Here is a 22,090-nt window from a genome sequence, read left to right as displayed (position 1 = left end):
ATTTTTCAATTCTGAGACACTGTGTTGCTAAAATCCAACCTGTAGTGTGTAGGTCCGATCCGAGCTCCCTCAGTCACTAAGAGTGTGACCTTGTACAAGTGACTTAGCTCTGCTCATGTCCTCATCGGTAAAATGGGGATTAAACTCGCATTTACCTCGCGAGCGTTGTCGTGAATATTAAACAAGAGAAGGCATGAGGTGTGCTTACAACAGGACCTATAATATAGTCGATGCTCAATATTTTATCTATGATTACCATTTCAGAGTCAATACATACAGCAGGATAATACATATTTCACATTTGATTGTGCTACTGAAATCAGGTAGTAGATTTAAGTTTGGAATAGAGATAGCTCGTCATTTGAATTTAGCCTTTCATTGTTTTTGTTTATTTATTTGTTTTTTGGCCTTCCATTGTTATTGTCAGTGTGTTATTGTCAGTGTGTTACTTTAAGTTTTTATTTAGGCCAGTATCTTTTTTTTTTTTTTTTAATCCCGCCATGCCACACAGCATGTGGGATCTTAGTTCCCCAACCAGGGATCAAACCTACAGCCCCTGCATTGGAAGTGCAGAGTCTTAACCACTGGACCGCCAGGGAAGTCCCAGGACCAGTATCTTCTGAGCAGTGTTCACTGACGCCCTGGACTTCCTTGGTCTTCCCTCAGAGGGCCATCTGCCGCAGCCAAAGAAGCTCTGCGTTGATCTTTTTATATTTGGTCTTCTAAACGTGTTTCCCCTAAGGAAAGGATTCCTAGCAAACACAGGTTTTAAATAGTTTGTAGTTGCTGTGTGTAGCATGGGGCTGAGGAGGCCCAAACGTCTTCTTGTATGCAGTGTGAGGGAGAAGCTCATTAAAACTTGCTGGGATCAGTCATATTTGTCTGACTGTATTCGTTTGATGGTGTCTATTTTTTCTTCCAGGGGTATAAGCCTGGGAAAAAAGTTTTTTAAAAAAACTACTCTTTCTTTCCTCAGATTTCCGTTTTTCACACTGTTCCATCTAACAAGATCTGCTGTTTCGCCACATACTTGTATGGTTTTTCCTGCCTCTCTTCACTCTCTACTTTCCACCTTCACTTAACACTGTGAGGAAGCCTGGAGCATAGATGCTTGGAATAGTCTCCATGGCAACCGGGCTTGGTACTAATGAGGTCATGCGTGTGTTTTCCATCCATCCTTGCACCTGCCAGCTTCACAAACAGAAGCTGTCTTCCTGCAGCAAAGACTGTACCCTACCCCTGGCCAGCTGTCTCCCAGAGGCACCCAGCCAGGTACACGGGATTCAAAGTGTATATATAGCTCAGGACATACTCATCACCACTATTATAAACGCTCAAAGCTGAGTCTCTGATGTCTTCTTCAGGGAGGATGAACAGCTCTCACTTGAATGCCAGCGTTCTCTTGCAAAGTAGGTCTTCGGGGCAGACACATCTGCATCAGACAGCAAGGATTATTGTCAACCAGGCTGTATGGGTACACCCCAGGCTTCTGCAGGATAATCCAAGGAGAGACAGGTCACTAGAGAAAGGGCAGCCTCTCCCTCCAGCTCCTTTGGGTCAGATCCAAATCGCAGACAGTCCTTCACATACCCTGTGCCCAGCACTGTGCTCAGTAGGGGTCATACATGACTTCATTTAATCCTCAATTCTTTGACTTTAGGAATTATCATTCCCAGTTTACAAAGAAACTAAGAGACATTAATTCACATTCCTAAGATCAACAACAATTTAGAGATATAACAGCGACCTTCCGACGTTCACTTCTGTTTCATTTAAGTCCTCAAAAACGTGATCCTAACTAACAGGTCAGATCAGAAACGTGACCTACAAACCTATTCTACGGTATAGCAGTTAGTTATTTCCAATCTAATGGTGGCTACTTTTCCTGTGAAAAATCAGTGCATAAGAATAAGGATGTCAGAATACATCCCAGAATTAGAATGCATTTTATTAGTTTCCTGTGGCAGCTATAACAAATGACAGCAAATTTAGTGGGATGAAACGACACAAATTTATCTTAAAAATTCTGGAGGTCATGTGTCTGAAGTGGATCTCACTGGGCTAAAGTCACGGTGTCAGCAGGGCTCTGTGCCTTCTGAAGGCTCTAGGGGAGTCTGCTTTCTTACCTTTTCTAGCCCGTGGCCTCTTCCTGCATCTTCAAAGCCGGCAGTGACCGGTTGAGTCTTTCTCATATTGCTCCACTGTGATACACACTCTCCTGCCCCCCTCTTGCACAGTTGAGGACCCTTATGATTATGTTGGGTCCACCTGGATAATCTAAGGTAACCTCGACATTTTGAGATCAGCTGACGAGCAACCTTACATCGTAATTCCATCTACACTTGTGAATAACATTCGCAGGTTTCATGAACGAGAACATGGATGTCTTGGATGGGGGAGAGGTGCATTATTCTGCCTACCACATGCATAGGGTTGAAACAGAAGAAATATGATGGTTCCTCAAAGCATACAATTATGACCTTATTCAGTTAACCTTGACAATCCAAACGGAAAACAACAACAAAAGTCTCATAATAACTTGGCAGTCTTAGTGTATGAAATAACGATATTAATTTTGCTAAATTCAAAAAATGTGCTGGTTCTGAAGATGATCTGTGATCTCTTGTTTTCAGCTAATTGACGGCAAGGAAATAAAGCACCTGAATGTCCAGTGGCTCCGAGCACACATGGGCATCGTGTCCCAGGAGCCCGTCCTGTTTGACTGCAGCATCGGCGAGAACATCGCCTACGGGGACAACAGCCGGGTCGTGTCACAGGAGGAGATCGTGCAGGCAGCCAAGGAGGCCAACATACACCCCTTCGTCGAGACGCTGCCTGATGTAAGTCTCTCTCCAAATAAGGTACCTGGGAGCCTGTGGCAGCCCCCGTGGCCTATGCTTGTGACTTCAAAAGGGCTGGATCCCAAAGGTGAAATGAGCAACTAAAACACACGTCCACCTGTATACAAGCATCTGCCTGCACTTCCCATCCCCAGTGGATGCGATGTTTACCTGATTACCCGACTCACTCCCTGTGAGCAACCTTACCGAAAAATACATATGCCTGGGAGGCCTTTCCCTCCAAGTCTGGGTGTAGGGCCCACAGAAGCAAGAATGACCCTCCCCCACCATTTCTCTCTCAACCTTCCTTCCTTCCGCCTCCTTGCCGCTCTCCCCCAAGCCTCAAACCTCCCTCTGTGGAGTCAGGCCAGGCCAGGGAACTGGCCCCGTGCCAGAAAGAAGGCTCTGAGGAAGGCTGAGCCATTGGAGTGTCATCTCTCACCATTGCACATTCCATGCGCCCCAACCTCTGCTTGTAGGGCTGATTATTGAAAACTTCCCTGGGCTGTTGTCCCACAGATGCCTTCTGAATTCCTCCTAGGAAGTTAGGTAAATGGAACCTCTTGCCCTCTCTTAAGCCTCTTAGCTCCTGTATTTTGCATTGCAATCTAGACCTATCTTCTCTAACCCACCCGCCCCCATTATCATAAGTTATGTTCTTTATTTTAAGGAAGAACTAAAATATAAAGCTCAGTAGCCTGAAACTGGCAGAGAAGGTCCTCTCCTCATGGGGAAAGATGGCAATGCCTTACGGCCCCAACCCTCTCCTAAGATTTCCTTTTCTGGAAGCTCTTCTTTGGATAACTGCTGTCACCACACATCATAGGCCCCAGGGAAGAGGCGTTGTCCACTCCCCTCCTTTAACCTTCTAGCCCATCTGTGGATAATTGGCCCTTCCCAAGGCTAGAACATTCAAAGCATGTAACTTTAATTCCCTTTACTCACGGCGAGGTCAGTGTTCTCAAAGTCTGGGCGTGGGCCAGAACATCAGCGTCACCTGGGATCTTGTAAGAAATGCAGATTTCCAGGCCTGACCCCAGACCTACTGAATCAGAAACTTGGAGGTAGGGTCTAGCAATCTGTGTTTTAATATCCCAGGTGATGCTGATGCAGGTAAAGTGTGAGAACCACTGGGCTAGGGGTTAACAAAGGCAAATACAGAGAGTAATTATTATCTAGCTTATGAAATATACCTTGCCCCTCTCACTTTTGTCTACCACCGGGACCTACCTTTCTGGGCTCTGGGCTCTGTCTACAGAGCACACTTGTAGACATCATAAATCTCTTCCTCAATGTCTAGACCTGGAAAGAGAAGGCAAAACCACTTAAGTCCTATTTTCTGTCCAAGGATCTACTTCTTCACCTGAGTGGTTCGCAGTAGGATTTACCTCACCCTGCAGGGGGCTGGTCTAGTTTCCTCCTCTCAGGGGTACAGCCCTGCCTTTATCTGCCTCAACAGGGTCGATACTGTGGCAGTGCAGCCTGGCAACCTCTGCACCCTCATGGGACTTGCTCCAGTGCTCTGGCCTCCCTGGTTGCTGCAGCTCTGGGCTGGGCCAGTCGCTAGCATCTGACGGAACCTCCCCTGGGCTCGCTTACTCCACCTGCAGGTGGAGAGCTCTATGTTGAGTGCCATAGAACTAAGGCTGCCAGAAATAGCAAGTAAAAATGGGCAACCCTACATAGAATGAATTTTTTTTAAATTGAAGGATAGTTTATTTATAATGTTGTGTTAATTTGTGCTGTACAGCAAAGTGATTCAGCTATATATATATATATATATATACACACACACACACACACATTCTTTTTTTAATATTCTTTTTCATTATGTTTTATCATAGGATACTGAATATAGTTCTCTGTGCCATACAGTAGGACCTTGTTGTGTATCCATTCCATATATAATAGCTTACATCTGCTAACCCCAGCCTCCCACTCCATCCCTCCCCTCCCCCCTTCCCCCTTGACAACCACAAGTCTATTCTCTATGTCTATGAATCTGTTTCTGTTTCGTAGACAGGTTCATTTGTGTCATATTTTAGATTCCAGAAATGTATAAGTGATATCATAATGGTATTTGTCTTTCTCTTTCTGACTTAACTTCACTTAGTATGATAATCTCTAGTTGCATCCATGTTGCTGCAAATGGCATTATTTTGTTCTTTTTTATGGCTGAGTAATATTCCATTGTATACATGTACCACATCTTCTTTATCTATTCATCTGTCGATGGACGTTTAGGTTGCTTCCATGTCTTGCTATTGTGAATAGTGCTGCTGTGAACATAGGGGTGCATGTATCTTTTTGAGTTATAGTTTTGTCTGGATATATGCCCAGGAGTGGGATTGCTGGATCATACGATAATTCTATTTTTAGTTTTCTGAAGAACCGCCATACTGTTTTGCATAGTGGCTGCGCCAGCTTAACATTCCCACCAACAGTGTAGGAAGTGGAACATGAATTTTAAAGTCAAACTCTGGATGTCAGAATCAGAGCCCACAGTTTGACTAACATTTCAGCCTGGCAAGGACCTGAAAATAAAAAGATAATATGGTTTTTTTAGGTTACACATTACATTTCTGCTCTCCCCTACATACCCTATTAACTCCTGTCCTATTGTCACATTGGATACTTAGTGAGCATTATCTGCTCTGGGAAACAATATGTGAAAATTTTCAGGAGAACTCTGAAAACAAAAGTCAATCAGGAGATTTCAGCTTTTCAAGTTAGATATCGAATAGAGTTTCTTAGCATCCATTAAAATTGTTGAAGCTTTGGAGATAGTCTCATAAAAACAGACAACAAAAGGCTAACATCCCAAGAATTTCTTCCCTTCCTAACTTTATTTTTTTAAAAGGATATTATCATAATCGACATTTTATTTTTTTAACATCTTTATTGGCATATAATTGCTTTACAAAGGTGTGTTAGTTTCTGCTGTATAACAAAGTGAATCAGCTATACATATACATACATCCCATATCCCCTCCCTCTTGCGTCCTTCCTCACTTTAAAATAATGCAGAGAGCATCACCTGCTGGTTATAAATAAGATGAGTTTCAATTATTTTATTATGCATAGCCTGTTAAAATCAAATTTCCTTCCTCCTACCAATCTTTGTCCCAAATGCAATGAAACCAGAAGGCTGGAAGAGCCTCACATTGCAACAGTCATCTTCCTCGTAAATATGTTGACTTGTCTACACTAAAGCATAACTTTTAAGACCCAAACGTCTGTCTTCAAGAAGAGAGGTTAATCCTGCCATTCAGAGCTATGTTTTTGTTGTTTAACTCTCCTGCAACCCATTCTTAGCTTCTGAACCTAAACTTTTTTGTGTATATGGAAGTGGTTATCCTATTTTCTGCAAGCACACTCTATTTCAGAACTTTATCAGTTCTACTCTTCATCATAACAAAACCCTATTTACAGAAATATAACACCAGAGTAGGAGACAAAGGAACTCAGCTCTCTGGTGGCCAGAAGCAGCGCATTGCGATAGCTCGTGCCCTTGTTAGACAGCCTCGTATATTGCTTCTGGATGAAGCTACATCAGCTCTGGATACAGAAAGTGAAAAGGTAAGAATTTAACGTGGACTCATTCACACTTGAAGCAGTTGTCCCTTAAAAGGTTTTAAGTTTATGCTTCTGTCTTCTACAGTAGAGAACACAATTCAGCCAGATACTGAGTTTTGTTACTTTCAGTGGAATCTAAACACTTTCGGTAGCTGTCATTCAAGAGAACTAAGATGAAACAAGGCAGATTAGTCTTATAATGCTTGTGCTCCAAAAGTCAGCCCCGGATCACTTTGTATTGATCTAAGAAGCTGCATTCAGGCCATAGTCCCATTTCTCCTGGCAGCATCTCCTCAACAACTATATAAAAAAGTGGAAGCACAGAACAATGTTAAAAGCTGACTGTACTTGAAGGTAAATAGTAGTAATTGTTTTCAGTTTGAGAAGAAGTGGAGTGTTCAGGTGTCTGAAAGATAAACTCATTCTGAGTTTTTTTTTATCTTAAAAATACCAAAATTCAAGGAGGCTGTGTTTGGCCTGTGCTCAGGCTTCCTGTATTTAGTGTAGTGCTAGACCAGAAGGATGTCACAAGGCTGGGCACACTACTAAGTGCTTCTAAATGATTGCATAGGCTGTATTTACAGTCATAACTCTTGAGATAAACCAAATTAGGATTCAGTATTCTTCTGATACGACAGATCCCTTGCTTTGTAAAATCTATGTTATATTCCATTGACACCACTGTTAAAGAGGCACGTATCGTTGGAGAAATTAATTGTGAGGCTTGTTATGGAGGAGAAATTCAAGGGAGTGGATTATTATGATCAGAGTTAATTTGTGTGATTATTGAACAGGTTGTCCAAGAAGCCCTGGACAAAGCCCAGGAAGGGCGCACCTGCATCGTCATCGCTCACCGCCTGTCCACCATTCAGAATGCAGACTTGATAGTGGTGTTTCAGAACGGCAAAGTCAAGGAGCACGGCACACACCAGCAGCTGCTGGCACAGAAAGGCATCTATTTCTCCATGGTCAGTGTCCAGGCTGGAGCAAAGCGCTAGCGAACTGTGACCATATGAGCTATTAAATATTGCCTAATATTTGTGTTAAAATATGGCATTTAATCAAAATTGAAAAAGTGAGCACTCCTGGGAAAACGATGTAGAGTTACTTATTTAACATTTCCTGCTGCAGTGGAAGATCATTCCACCCAGTTCAGAGTTTTCAGAGACTATAATTGAAGGAACAGAAAGAAACAGCATCAGTTGGAGAAACGTAATGGTTTTAATTGCATTATAAAGTTTATAGAATCATTCAAAGTAGATTTTGTTAATAAAGTGTATAATTTTTGTTTATATTTTCTTATTCAGACTGTAACTGACTACCTTGCTAAAAGATTATAGAAGTAGCAAAAAGTACTGAATGTTTGTGTAAAGTGCCTATAATAAAACTAAACTTTTATATGACTGGAGTCATCTTGTCTAAAGTGCCTGTAAATCTATCGTCTCCCAGTTGGACTACTGAAGATCATTTCTGCACTTTAAAAAAAGGACTTCTTTAAAAACTCTCATTAATTTTTGTAAGAATGGTTAAACAGTGTAATAATTCCTATTGTACGTGTCTTTTCACGTTGGGTTCTACAAAGCCATCTGGCTTCATTCTTCTTGGACTTGATCCTGCTGATTCTTGCATTTCCACTTTATGCTGGCTGTCAAACCAACCACATAGATCAATACAGGATCTTAGGGGCTGAGATGGGGCAGAGGATGGACAATTGTGAAGTGTATACTCTGATGTACGTTGAATATCTTGCATTGCTCTTATAAAGGGCTCTTACAGGATTTTAATACTTCTGCATTTTTAAAAATACAGTTCTTTTTCTGTTTTGATAATGCATCACTTTTCCCAGTAATTGGTCTCTTCCAAAGTTGATCCTTCTGGCGGCAGGTGATTAAAATGTGCCATAAGTTTAAATACATCATCATGAAAACATGGTGAAAAAGGAAAATACCACCAGAAAATGATACTCTGACTATAAAAAGAGAAGCCAAAAAGCACTATAAACATGATTGAGAGTCACAAGCTGGGAGCAGTATTTGCCATACTTATTTTAAATAATTGGTATTGTTACTATCTAAAGAATTTTAAAAGGAAGAAAATGCCATCACCTCCAAGGAAGAATTGGCAGAGGACATGGTCCAGTAAATCCCAAAGAAGAAATTGAGGAGAAAGAAAGTGCACACTCTCAAAGAAATGTAGATTAGATCAACAAACCCTTGAGGAGTAACATGAGCCCCATGGCGGAATAAGACATCCTTTGTTTCTCCCTCAAGGACATAATTTGGCATCCAAGCACAGACAAAAGTACCTTTTTGGGAGTTGTGGGATCCAGCATCATATGCCAAGGGACCTAAGAGGAGTCTTGCTTCCCCGTGAGTCAACTAATAGGGATAAAGACCTGGGTCCTGGCTGTGGACCCTGCAGTAGCCTGTGAACTGGCTCCAGCCCCCCTTGGCCTTGGTCCAGGAGCCCCTGGAAGACACTGTCTAAGACAATCACCCACAGACCATAGAGCCTTTGTACAAGTCCTGGTTTCCAGATGAGAAGTTCAAGCACACCTTTGGAGCAGAAAAACTCGGAGTTTGGAAGCATTGAGAGGATGAGAGGAACAGCTTGACCTGACTTGCACCATCCCTCCCCCCAAGGGGACACAGCTTAGGGCCAAGAGAGATCTCAGCCTGTGATTTCTCTCAGGGAAAGTGAGAGCTTGTGAGTGACACGTGGCTCACGGGAGGCTGCCAAGGGAGCTCCTTTCTCTCTCCCCACATCCAGAGTACTGAAACATGAACTGCATGACTGAGAGGCAGGAAGAGACGGAGAATGGCACGTAGCTCCCTCAGAGGGTGTTCAAGGGGCACAGAGCCTGCTCACCACATTCAAGAAGCCTGCCCTGGAGCCGCTGGGAATGCCTCACCTGCAGATCCTCCAACGGGCGCACGGGTGTCCCCAGTGCTCAGTATGCCTCACCCACACAAACCCCCTGACCCTGTGGCTGGCTCCCTGTGTGTGCTCCCAGCAGCAGTGGTGAGAGCAGGGTCTGGCAGATGGTGAGTGATATTCAAGCACACAAAGAATGCAGGCTTGAATCTGCAGGCCAGGGAGAAGCCACAAATGAGCTTTAGGGCCACCTTTGAAAAAAGGGAGGCAGCCAATACATGGTGTGGTGCATTGCAGATCGAGGAGAGGCATATAAGCTTAAGGATTCTGCCACAAGAGGGAGCAAGAAGTGTGGATCAGGTGTAACCAGAGAAGGCCTGAGAAAGCCTCCATCACTAGCAGGGCTGATGGAAGATACTTCCCTCCTAAAGCCAGTTAATAAAGACAGGAGGAGGTGACTTTAACTTCAAATGGGAAGACAGCAATGCAGAACTTCAATGAATATGAAAAATCAAGGAAACATGACACCACCAAAGGGTCACACTAATCTTCCAGTAACCAACCTAAGACATGGAGATCTGTGATTTTTCTCGTAGTGAATTCAAATATGCTGTTCTAAGGAAACTCTGTGAGTTCCAAGAAAACACAAAGACAAGTCAACAAAATTAGAAAAACAGTACACAAACAAAATGAGAAATTTGACAAAGAGATAGAAAATATTAAAAGGAACCAAACAAATTCTGAAGCTGAAGAATACAGTGAATGAAATGAAAAATATAATAAAGAGCATCAGTAGCACCTAAATATATTCAGCAAATACTAAGAGATCTGAAGTGAGAAATAGACAACAATACTATAATAGTAGGAGACTTCAATATCTACTTTCAACAATAAAGGGATCATCGACAAAGAAATGTTGGATCTGGACTACACTTTAGACCAAATGGATTAGCAGACATGTAGGGGACATTCCATCCAACAGCAGCAGAATACACGTGCTTCTCAAGTACACATGTAAAAAGTAGCAGAATAGGTCAGTCAGAAGACAGAAGAGAAGAACTTTGAAGTTACCTAGTCAGAGGAGAGAACAAAGAAAAAAGAATGGAAGAGAATGAGAAAGCCTACATGATATATACAGTACTATCCAAAGAACCAATTTGTGAATTATTGGTGTTCTGGAAGGAGAAGAGAGGACAGAAAGCTTATTTAAAGAAATAGTGTCTAAGAATTTTTTCCAGACCTGGGCAGAGATTTAGATCTCCAAATTCACGAAGCTGGTAGGCCACCCAACAAAATCAACCTAGAGAGATCCTCTCCAATACACATTATAATAAAACTGTTAAAAATCTAAAACAAGGAATCTTAAAAGCATCAAGAGAGGAAAAAAGCTTATAACTTTCAAAAGAACCTGCATAAGGCTATCAGTGGATTTCTCAGCAGAAACTTGACAGGCCAGGAGAGAGTGGGATGATACATTCAAAGTGCTGAAAGGAAGAAAAAAAAAAAAGCCCTGCCAGTCAAGAATTCTCCGTCCAGCAAAGTTGTCCTTCATAAACGAAGGAGAGAGACTTCCTCAGACAAACAGAAGCTGACAGAATTCACCACCACAAGACCTGCCTTACAAGAAATGCTGACTGGAGTTCTTCAAGCTGTAATGAAAGGATGCTAATTAGTAACATGTAGCCAACTTCAGAATACTCTGATACTGTCATATGGTGCTGTATTAAAAGTTATAGGACAGTATAAAGGTTAAAGGACAAGGGTATTAATAATAGCTATAGCTACAATTTATTAATAAATACCCAATATAAAGAGGTAAATTGTGGACTTCCCTGGTGGCACAGTGGTTAAGAATCTGCCTGCCTGCCTGCCAATGGAGGGGACATGGGTTCAAGCCCGGGTCTGGGAAGATCCCACATGCTGTGGAGCAACAAAGCTCGTGTGCCACAACTAGTGAGCCCATGCACCACAACTACTGAAGCCTGCGTACCACAGCTACTGAAGCCCTGCGTGCCTAGAGCCCATGCTCCGCAACAAGAGAAGACACCACAATGAGAAGCCTGCGCACCACAAAGAAGAGTAGCCCCCGCTTGCTGCAACTAGAGAAAGCCCACGTGCAGCAACAAAGACCCAACGCAGCCAAAAATAATTTTTTAAAAAAAGAGGTAAATTGTGACATCAAAAACATAAAAGGGGGGAGTAAAAGTTTAGAGTTTTTGTATGCAAAGTTGTTAGCAGTGTAAAATAAACTATTATATCTGTAAGATGTTTTATGTAAGCTTCATGGTAACCACAAAGCAAAACCCTGTAGCAGATTCACAAAAGAGAAGAGAATCAGAGCATACCACTATGGAAAGTCATCAATTCACAAAGGAAGGCAGCAAGAGAGGAAGAAAGGAACAAGGGAACTACAAAATAGCCAGAAAGCAATTAACAAGATAGCACTAAGAAGTCATTGCCTATCAATAATTACTGTAAACGTATGTTGATTAAATTCTCCAATTAAAAGGCATAGAGTGGCTGGATAAGACCCAATTATATGCTGACTACAAGAGACTTGCTTCGACTTTAAGGACACACATAGGCTCAAAGTGAAGGCATGAAAAAGATACTCCATGCAAGTAGAAACCAAAAGAGAACAGAGCTAGCTATACTTATATCAGAGAAAATAGACTTAAAGCCAAAAACAATAACAAGAGACCAAGAAGGTCATTATATAATGATAAAGGAGTCAATTCATCAAGAAGATATCACAGTTGTGAATATATATGTGCCCAACATTGGAGCACCTAAATATATTCAGCAAATACTAAGAGATCTGAAGTGAGAAGTAGACAACAATACTATAATAGTAGGGGACTTCAGTATCCTACTTTCAACAATAAAGGGATCATCAACAAAGAAATGTTGGATCTGGACTACACTTTAGACCAAATGGATTAGCAGACATGTAGGGGACATTCCATCCAACAGCAGCAGAATACACATGCTTCTCAAGTACACATGTAAAATTCTCCAGGAGAGGTCATATGATAAGTCACAAAGCAAGTGTTAGTAAATTTAAGAAGATTAAAATGATACCAAGTATCTTTTTCAACCACAGTGATAGAAACCTGAAATCAATGACAGGAGGAAAGTTGGAAAACTAACAATAATATGGAAATTAAACACTCCTGAACAACCAATGGGTTAAGGAAGAAAACAAAGGGGAAATTTTAAAAAATACCTTGAAGCAAATGAAGATGGAAACACAACATACCAAAACCTATGAGATGCAGCAAAAGATGTTTTAAGAGGGGAGTTTATGGAGATAAATGCCTACATTAAGAAACGAGAAAGAGCTCAGAAAATCTACCTTTACACTTCAAGAAACTAGGAAAAGAAAAATAAACTAAGACCAAAGTTATCAGCAGAAAGGAAATAAGATCAGAACAGAAATAAATAAAGACTAGAAAAACAAAAGAAAAGAACAATGAAAATAATAACTTTTTTTGAAAAGATAAGCAATATTGACAAAACTAGCTAGAAAGAAAAACAGAGAAATCAAATAAAATTGGAAATGAAAGAGGAGAAATTACAACTGATGGCACAGAAATAGAAAGGTTCATAAGAGACTACTATAAACACTTATACACCAAAAAATTGGATAAAAACAAACTGATAAATTCTTAGAAACATATACCATACCAAGACTGAATCATGAAGAAGTCAAAAATCTGAATAGACCAATAATGAGTAAGGAGATTAAGTCAGTAAACCAAACCTCGCAACAAAGAAAAACCCAGGGCCAGATGGTTTCACTGGTGAATTCTACCAAACATTTAAAGAAGAATAACACCAATCTTTCTCAAACTCTTCCAAACAATTGAATAGGAGGGACCACTTCCAAAGTCATTTTACAAGGCCAGCATTGTCCTGATTAAAAAGCCAAGTAAGAACATTACATGGAAATAACAGACAAATATCTGTGATGAATATTGATGCAAAAATTCTTGATAAAATGCTAGCAAACTGGATTTAACTGCACATTAGAAGGATCATACAGCATGAGCAAGCGGGCTTTATCCCTGGGATGCAAGGATGGTTCAACATATGCAAATCAATAATTTATTAATAAATTAATTTTATTAAATAAAATTAATAAAATGAAAAATAAAAATGAGATCATCTCAATAGATGCAGAAAAGAATTTGACAAAATACAACATCCTTTCATGATAAAAACTTTCAACAAATTGATTATATAGGGAATATACCTTAACACAACAAAGGCCATATATTGTAAGCCTACAGCTAACAGCATACTCATTGGTGAAAGGTCGAAAGCTTTTCCTCTAAGATCAGGAATGAAATAAGAGTCCCCACTCCTGACTCCTAGTCAACATAATATTGGGCATTCTAGCCAGAGTAATCAGGCAAGAAAAAAAAAATGGCATTCAAATCAGAAAGGAAGAAGTAAAATTGTCTTTGCAGATGATAAGATCATATACACATACAGAATGTCCTAAAGTTTCTACCAAAAAATGTGTCTTTCTCTGCCTGGCTTATTTCACGTAGCATAATGCCCTCCAGGTTCATTCGTGTTGCCACAACTGCAGGATTTCCTTCTTTTTATGGCTGAACAGTATTCCGTTGTATGTATATACCACATTTTCTTTATCCAGTCATACTTTGATGGATACTTAGATTGTTTCCAAATTTTGGCTACTGTGAATAATGTGGCAATGAGCGTGGAGTGCTGATTTCATTTCCTTCAGATGTATACCCAGAAGTGGAATTGCTGGATCATGTGGTAGTTCTGTTTTTAATTTTTTGGGTAACTTCCGTACTGTTTTCCATGTTAAGCCGTCAAATTTGTGGTAATTGGTTACAGTAGCCTTGGGAAACTGATACAGGCTTCAAATCAGGGAAGCTAAATATAATGCTATTATTTTATTTTATTTTTTTAAAAAGGAGTCTAATGAGGCTCTGAGTTGGGCTAACGAAAAGAGAGAAGGACGGGTGGCTGTGAGAAATATCCACAGATGTGAAAGGTAGAGGGAGGAAAATAATTGGCTAGGAAAATGCTATGACATTGATGGAGGTGAGGAACTCTTAGGAGGAAGATGATGTGTTCATATGGCTTGAAGGTGACATCATAGTAGAAGATTTTGAGAAGTGTGGCCCTTGGGTACTAACTAAACACAGATGGGTCCCCTGTGTGCTGTTTGCTTGAATTCAACTTTTATTTTCTTAGTTCCATCCTACGGTTCTCCAGCTCTGTCCAACCCTAAACAATGATGGTGATTTTGTTCACCAGAACGAACTTCTGAATTCAGGCCGAAGTGTGTTTCTGTTTCATGACATAAAAAGCAGCCACTTGTTACCAGGTCTCAATAATAAGAAGTCTTTTTGATTCATTTTTCTTACTCATATCTTCATTTCAGATGCCTGCTTCTAATTTGTGAACCTTTTGAGGAAAGGATTATGTCTTTGCATCACTTTGCTCTTTTGTCTGGCAACATCCTTAGTATATACTCGAGGTTCAGTGTCTGCTCTTTTGCCAATTTTGTTTTTTTAATCTAGTATGTACTTTCCTCTGGGTCAATTTTCCTTTATCAAAAATTAACATCTGAAAAGTCATTTGTTAATACAAGATATATTAACAGTATTCTTATCTAAGGCCATACAGTTTTGCATAAAAAATAGGGAGGGGAGTTCATCTTTACCATAAGACCAGTGACCCACCTTTACCTACTTTACCAAATAAAAGGGAAAACTGTGTGGGAATTGTGTCCATAATTTTTTAAAAGAAAAAAATGTTTTTAAGAAATTAGAGTAGTCTGATAACAGTATTATACCAATGCCAACGTCCTGCGTTTGATTTTGTATTATAGTTACTACCTGCTGTCATTCAGGGAAGCTCGATGAAGGGTACACAGGACTCTACAATTTTTGCAACTTCCTATGAGTCTATGATTATTTAACAAGAAAAAGTTAAAAGAGAAATAGGAGAATCATATGGTGAAACTTTACTTAGAGACTTGCTGCTCTTGGAATTATCTGGCAGTCCAGTGGTTAGGACTCTGCACTTCCACTGCAGGGGGTACGGGTTCGATCCCTGATCAGGGAACTAAGATCCTGCAAGCCGCATGGCGTGGCCAAGAAAAAAAAAAATTTGCTGCTCTTGAAGTGATAGTAATTCGGGCTAAAATCTGAAAAATGAGAAGGAGTTACCCAGGAAATGGTGTGAGTGTGGAAGACAGGACATAGGGATGAAGGGACAGCATTTCAGGTGGAGGAAACAGCCTGTTCCCAAAGGATTTGAACTACAGAAGGAAGGATGTTGTGGTTGGAGCTGGCTGATCAAGGCGGAGAGTGGCGTGAGACACTGGCCTGCTACCTCTGGGAGCCCTGCCTGACAAAGTGGAGTTTGGGAGTGTTTTACCCCTCCCTCTCAGAACCCAGCCACTGTGTCATAAGAAGCAGCCTGAGTTACATGGGAAGGCCACATGACCTGACTCAGCAGAGCCCCCAGCCCACAGCCAGTATCAAGTCCCAGGCACGTGAGTGGGTATCTCAGACATCCAGCCCAGTCAAGCCTTCAGATGACTGCAGCCCCAGCCAGTATCTGACTGTACGCTCATGAGATGAGAACCACCCAGCTGATCCCAGTCAATCTGAAGAACCATAAGAGATAAAAAAAAAAAAACATTATTTTAAACCAATTGATAACTAGAATGAGTAATAACCCTTCTAGTTGCAGAGCCTATAAAGGATTTTCGCTTGCCTTAACTCTCTTGGTCCTCAAAAGTATGCTGTAGGCTGTAATATCTTGGTGGGCATCTGGTTCATCATTGTAATCCAACGCCTCCATCGATGTAGAAAGTCCTCCATAAAAATCTTTGTTAAATGAAAACGAAAAAAGATTTGTCAGTCTTAAAAAAAGATTAGACAGAAGATTTTCTGGAGCACCGTCTGTAACTGTAGTCCTTTGTCCCACTTGGAACTTCTAACACTAAGATGAAAGACCTCTGCCCTTGGCGTCAGGAGAAATCAGAATAGCAAAGAGAAGAGCAGCAGTGCTTACAGATACGTGCAAGAGGCAAAGATACATGATGAAATATTTTTACCAGGACTCTTTCAAAAGAGCCAGTTTGGGTCATAAGGAAAAGTGACCTTTGAATTGGAAACTGAACGTTTTTGCTTTCGGCACTGGGCAGCAAAATTGAAATGTTTTCCCTTCTTATTGATTGTGGCTTGTTATGTGGAGAGGCACCAAGGTGCTCCAGCGAGAAAACCTGGGTTTCTCTTCTGGCTGCCTGTTTGTTACGCATGTGATTCTTTGGGCCAGTTACTTATTTTCTCTAAACCTTTATTTCCTCTTTGGGACTTAAGGAATTTCAATAGCTACCTCATTGGATTACTTGAGCACTAAATATTATAATAAAGTATTTAGGACAATACTCAACAGATAGAATATAGCAAAAGGAAAATTAGCCTTCACTCCGTGTGTTTCTTGCTCTTCAAGGCCACCAATTCTCATGAAAAGGAAGTTCCTCATGAAAAGGAAGTTCTGTTTTATATTTATTCACCTAAGAATTAAGTGCCTATGGGCTAGATATTAGGAGCACACTGATAAGACAAGGAGCCATGGTTTAAGGAGAGAGGAAATAAGGTTAGTAATGTGTGTAGGTGTCATAACACAAGACTTCTTGGGAAACTAAGAAGAGAGCCATCACTTCTCCTGGGAGTGCTTTGAGGGTTTAAAAAAAACGTCCTAGAGAACTGAGAATCTACTTGTCAGATGGACAGTAGAGAAAATCTGTGCATGTGGAGAGCAGTGTAAACAGCCTGGAAGGCTGGATCAGAAGTGACTCACAGTGCTCAGTTTCAGGTGTTGCGTGTTGGGAGGAGTGGGTGGTGCCCACCACAGAGATGAGTCTGGGAAGTCAGGAACCAAGCCTGAAGGGTCTGGTGTGCCAGAATAAGTGTATTTTTATTCTTACTGTGGTTTATTTGAAATAGTGAGAGAGTTGAGATATGCCCTACTTTTTTTGTTGTTTTTTTTTACGGTACGTGGGCCTCTCACTGTTGTGGCCTCTCCCATTGCGGAGCACAGGCTGCGGACGCGCAGGCTCAGCGGCCATGGCTCACGGGCCCAGCCGATCTGCGGCATGTGGGATCCTCCCGGACCGGGGCACGAACCCGTGTGCCCTGCATCGGCAGGCAGACTCTCAACCACTGCGCCACCAGGGAAGCCCTGCCCTACTTCTGAGTGTCCACGTTCCTACAAAGGTACCTGTGCAGTAAGATATTATAAAATAAATCACATTTAACTTCTTTGATTTCTGTTATGCAGATGGACATACCACCCTTTTACAAACTCCTTAAGTAAAGGAAGAAAAGAACCCACTTTAGAAACCTACCGTGTAACCCTTTCACATGTGGGAAACCTGCAAGAGAGTTTCTGCGACTGGAGTATTTCAACCACAAGCATCAGGGGCCCCAACATCCTAGCATCTCAGGCCAGAAATCACACTGTTCTTTATGGGAAGGAGGGGAAAAGGCAAGGTGAGGGAAAGAGGGTTTTTTTTGTTTTTTTAGTGAAGAGATAGAGAAAGCTAAACGATGTTATCAGGTCATACTTCTAATATTTATTTCTGTCATTAAGCAGTGGGCATTTGAGGCTTTCCTGTTCTATCAGAATTTGAGTATGACAGTTTTTGCATTTCCCAAAGAGTTCATTGTCCCTGTTCAACTCCCTCTTATGCAAAACATGTCTGTCAGTGTGGGCAATGACCCCATTACTCCCACTCTTTAGAGTTTAACTAGACGACTCAGGCAATGAGTCATTTTTCCGTGGATTGTCTATGTTGCTTGGAAAAGTGGCAGTTCCAGCCAAGCTATGGCTGAGACTACCTGAATTATTTGGAAAACACTATGGCCATAGTAATCTGCCTTCTTAGACTAAAAAAAAAAATGGTATAAAATTCTTTGGGATCAGGGAGCCCAGGTCTGGAACATGTACATATAGATAAAACCTGGAGAGCAATATGCTAAAGGGAAGTGGTTGGGTTAAAGTGAAAAAAACAATTTTATGGATTCCCTCTGTGAGAACAAATACTTAAAGGAGTGTCAGAGGCTAAATACAAAATACTGGATGTTTCATAAAAGTTTGTATTCATGAATAAGTCTTTTGCATATATTTCAATTCTGAAAGCGACTTTTTGGAGAAGCTAAATTTTTTATTGGCTATTAATAGATGAAATTAAATTTCAAGTACATTTTCTTTTTAAATTTTATTTATTTAATTTATTTATTTTTGGCTGTGTTGGGTCTTCATTGCTGCACACGGGCTTTCTCTAGTTGCGGCGAGCGGGGGCCACTCTTCATCGCGGTGCACGGGCCTCTCACTATCGTGGCCTCTCTTGTTGAGGAGCACAGGCTCCAGACGCGCAGGCTCAGTAGTTGTGGCTCACGGGCCTAGTTGCTCCGCGGCATGTGGGATCTTCCCAGACCAGGGCTCGAACCCGTGTCCCCTGCATTGGCAGGCAGATTCTCAACCACTGCGCCACCAGGGAAGCCCAACACAAATTTTTATAAGTAGACATGATCTACTGGAGGTTACTAAGGTTGTGAGAGAGTGTGGAGGAGGGGAATGAGTAGATAAGTTAGAGAAATCTTTTTATCTAATACTTCATATCCCTTTTTCTATTGATGAACAAATACAAAGATTGGCTAATTTGATTTTAGAATCTTCTTCCTTTGCCTCGGCACCCTATTAGAGAAAATGGATTTTTAAAATCTGGTAGCAACTTCCAAGAAGATGGAGTAGACATATTTTTCCCTATTCCTCCTGCTAAGTACAACCAGAAATACAGAATGTTATTTATAAAACAATCATAAGAGTACTCCGAAAAGTGAAGAGAAGACAGAGTAGCTAAGGACCTTGGAATCCAAAGAATGACATGGTGGTGAGTTCTTCATTTTTGTTTTTGGCCTGTGGTTTTTTGTGTTTTTTTTCCTTTAATTGAAGTATAGTTGATTTATAATATTGTGTTAGTTTCAGATGTATGCAGCAAAGTGATTTGGTCATACATATATATGTATATATCTATATTCTTTTTTCTATTATAGTTTATTACAAGATATTGAGTATAGTTCCCTGTGCTATACAGTGAATCCTTGTTTTTTATCTATTTTATATAAAGTAGTGTGCATCTGTTAATCCCATATTCCAAATTTATCCCTCTACCCTTTCCCCTTTGGTAACCATAGGTTTGTTTTCTATGTCTGTGAGTTGGTTTCTGTTTTATAAATAAGTTCACTTGTACTGTTTTTTAGATTCCACCTATAAGTGATATCATATAGTATTTGTCTTTCCCTGTCTAACTTACTTCACTTAGTATGATAATTTCTAGATCCATCCATGTTGCTGCAAATGATGTTATTTCCTTCTTTTTTATGGTTAAGTAATATTGCATTGTATATGTATACCACTTATTCTTTATACATTCATCTGTCAGCGAACATTTGGGTTGCTTCCCTGTCTTAGCTATTGTAAATAGTGCTGCAATGAACATTGGGGTGCATGTATACTTTTCTTAAAATTAATTAATTAATTTATTTATTTATTTTTGGCTGCATTGGGTCTTCATTGCTGCACGTGGGCTTTCTCCAGCTGTGGCAAGCGGGGGCCGCTTCTCGTTGCAGTGGCTTCTCTTGTTGCAGAGCATGGGCTCTAGGCGCACAGGCTTCAGTAGTTGTGACATGCAGTCTCAGTAGTTGTGGCTCATGGGGCTCTAGAGTGCAGGCTCAGTAGTTGTGGTGCACGGGCTTAGTTGCTCTGCAGCATGTGGGATCTTCCTGGACCAGGGCTGGAACCTGTGTCCCCTGCATTGGCAGGCAGATTCCTAACCACTGCGCCACCGGGGAAGTCCCTGCATGTATACTTTTGAACCATGGTTTTCTTCATATATATGTCCAAGAGTGGGATTTCTGGATCATATGGTAACTCTATTTTTAGTTTTATTAAGGAACCTCCACACTGTTTTCCATAGTGGCTGCACCCATTTACATTCCCACCAACAGTGTAGGAGGGTTCCCTTTTCTCATTACGCTCTCCAGCATTTATTGTTTGTGGACTTTCTAAAAAAAATTTTTATTGGAATATAGTTGATTTACAGTGTTGTGTTATTTGCAGACTTTTTGATGATGGCCATTCTGACCAGTGTGAGGTGATACCTCATTGTACTTTTGATTGCATTTCTCTAATAATTAGTGATATTGAGCATCTTTTCAAGTGCCTATTGGCCATCTGTATGTCCTCTTTGGAGAAATGTCTATTTAGGTCTTCTGCCCATTTTCTGATTGGATTGTTTGTTTTTTTGTTATTGATTTGTATGAGCTGTTTGTATGTTTTGGAAATTGAGCCCTTGTTGGTTGCATGGTTTGCAAAGATTTTCTCCCAGTCTGTAGGTTGTCTTTTTGTTTTATTTATGGTTTCCTTTGCTGTACAAAAGCTTATAAGCTTGATGAGGTCTCATTTGTTTATTTTTGCTTTTATTACTCTTGCCTTGGGAGACTGACCTAAGAAAGCATTGCTACGATTTATGTCAGAGAATGTTTTGCCTATGTTCTCTTCTAGGAGTTTTATGGTGTCATGTCTTAAATATAAAGTCTTTAAGCTATTTTGAGTTTATTTTTGTGTATGGTATGAGGGTGTGTTCTAACTTCATTGAATTAATTATGGCAGTCCAGCTTTCCCATCACCACCTGCTGAAGAGACTGTCTTTTCTCCATTGTATATTTTTGCCTCCTTTGTTGAAGGTGTGTGGGTTTACTTCTGGGCTCTCTATTCTGTTCCATTGATCTATGTGTCTATTTTTGTGCCAGTACCATGCTGTTTTGATTACTGTAGCTTTGTAGTGTTGTCTGAAGTCTGGGAGGGTTATGCCTCCAGCTTTGTTATTTTTCCTCAGGATTGCTTTGGCAATTCTGGGTCTTCTGTGATTCCATATAAATTTTAGAATTATTAAATTGTTCTAGTTTTGTGAAAAATATTATGGGTAATTTGATAGGGATCACATTAAATCTGTAGACTGCTTTGGGTAGTATGACCATTTTAACTATGTTAATTCTTCCAATCCAAGAACATGGGATATCTTTCCATTTCCTTGAATCATACTCAACTTCCTTTATCAGTGTTCTATAGTTCTCAGTGTATAAGTCTTTCACCTCTTTGGTTAGGTTTATTCCTAGGTATTTTTTTAATGTGATTTTTAAACGGGATTGTTTTTTTTTTGTTTTGTTTTGTTTTGTTTTGTTTTGCGTTACGCGGGCCTCTCACTGTTGTGGCCTCTCCTGTTGCGGAGCACAGGCTCCGGACGCACAGGCTCAGCGGCCATGGCTCACGGGCCCAGCAGCTCCGTGGCATGTGGGATCTTCCTGGACCGGGGCATGAACCCGTGTCCCCTGCATCAGCAGGCGGACTCTCAACCACTGCACCACCAGGGAAGCCCTGTTTTTTGTTTTCTGATTTCTGATATTTCATTATTAGTGTAAAGAAATGCAACTGATTTCTATATATTAATCTTGTATTCTGCTACCTTGCTGAGTTCATTTATCAGTTCAAATAGTTTTTGTGTGGAGTCTTTAGGGTTTTCTGTATAGAGTATCATATCATCTGCATATAATGACAGTTTTACCTCTTCCTTCCAATTTCGATACCTTTTATTTCTTTTTCTTGTCTGATGTTTTGTCTTGGTTTGCTTTATTCTTGCCTTGTATATCCCATACTTGGAGCTGAAGAAGGTGAAA

General features: G+C 40.7%; 1 protein-coding gene across 2 annotated transcripts in view; it reads left to right on the top strand.

Annotated features, from left to right (window-relative positions):
• Positions 1 to 8,806, top strand: part of ABCB1 (ATP binding cassette subfamily B member 1) — a 103,145-nt gene extending 94,339 nt beyond the window's left edge. For both annotated transcript variants that reach the window (XM_079932184.1, XM_079932185.1), the window contains 3 exons: positions 2,634 to 2,840; positions 6,273 to 6,419; positions 7,211 to 8,806. In XM_079932184.1, the coding sequence (XP_079788310.1) occupies positions 2,634 to 2,840; positions 6,273 to 6,419; positions 7,211 to 7,414 (558 nt within the window). In that variant the 3' untranslated portion in view covers positions 7,415 to 8,806. The remainder of the gene's footprint in view (positions 1 to 2,633; positions 2,841 to 6,272; positions 6,420 to 7,210) is intronic.
• The last annotated feature ends 13,284 nt before the right edge of the window (positions 8,807 to 22,090 follow it).

This window comes from Stenella coeruleoalba, assembly GCF_951394435.1.
Source record: "Stenella coeruleoalba genome assembly, chromosome: 9".
NCBI lineage: Eukaryota > Metazoa > Chordata > Mammalia > Artiodactyla > Delphinidae > Stenella > Stenella coeruleoalba.
This window is presented reverse-complemented; position numbering and strand designations above follow the sequence as displayed.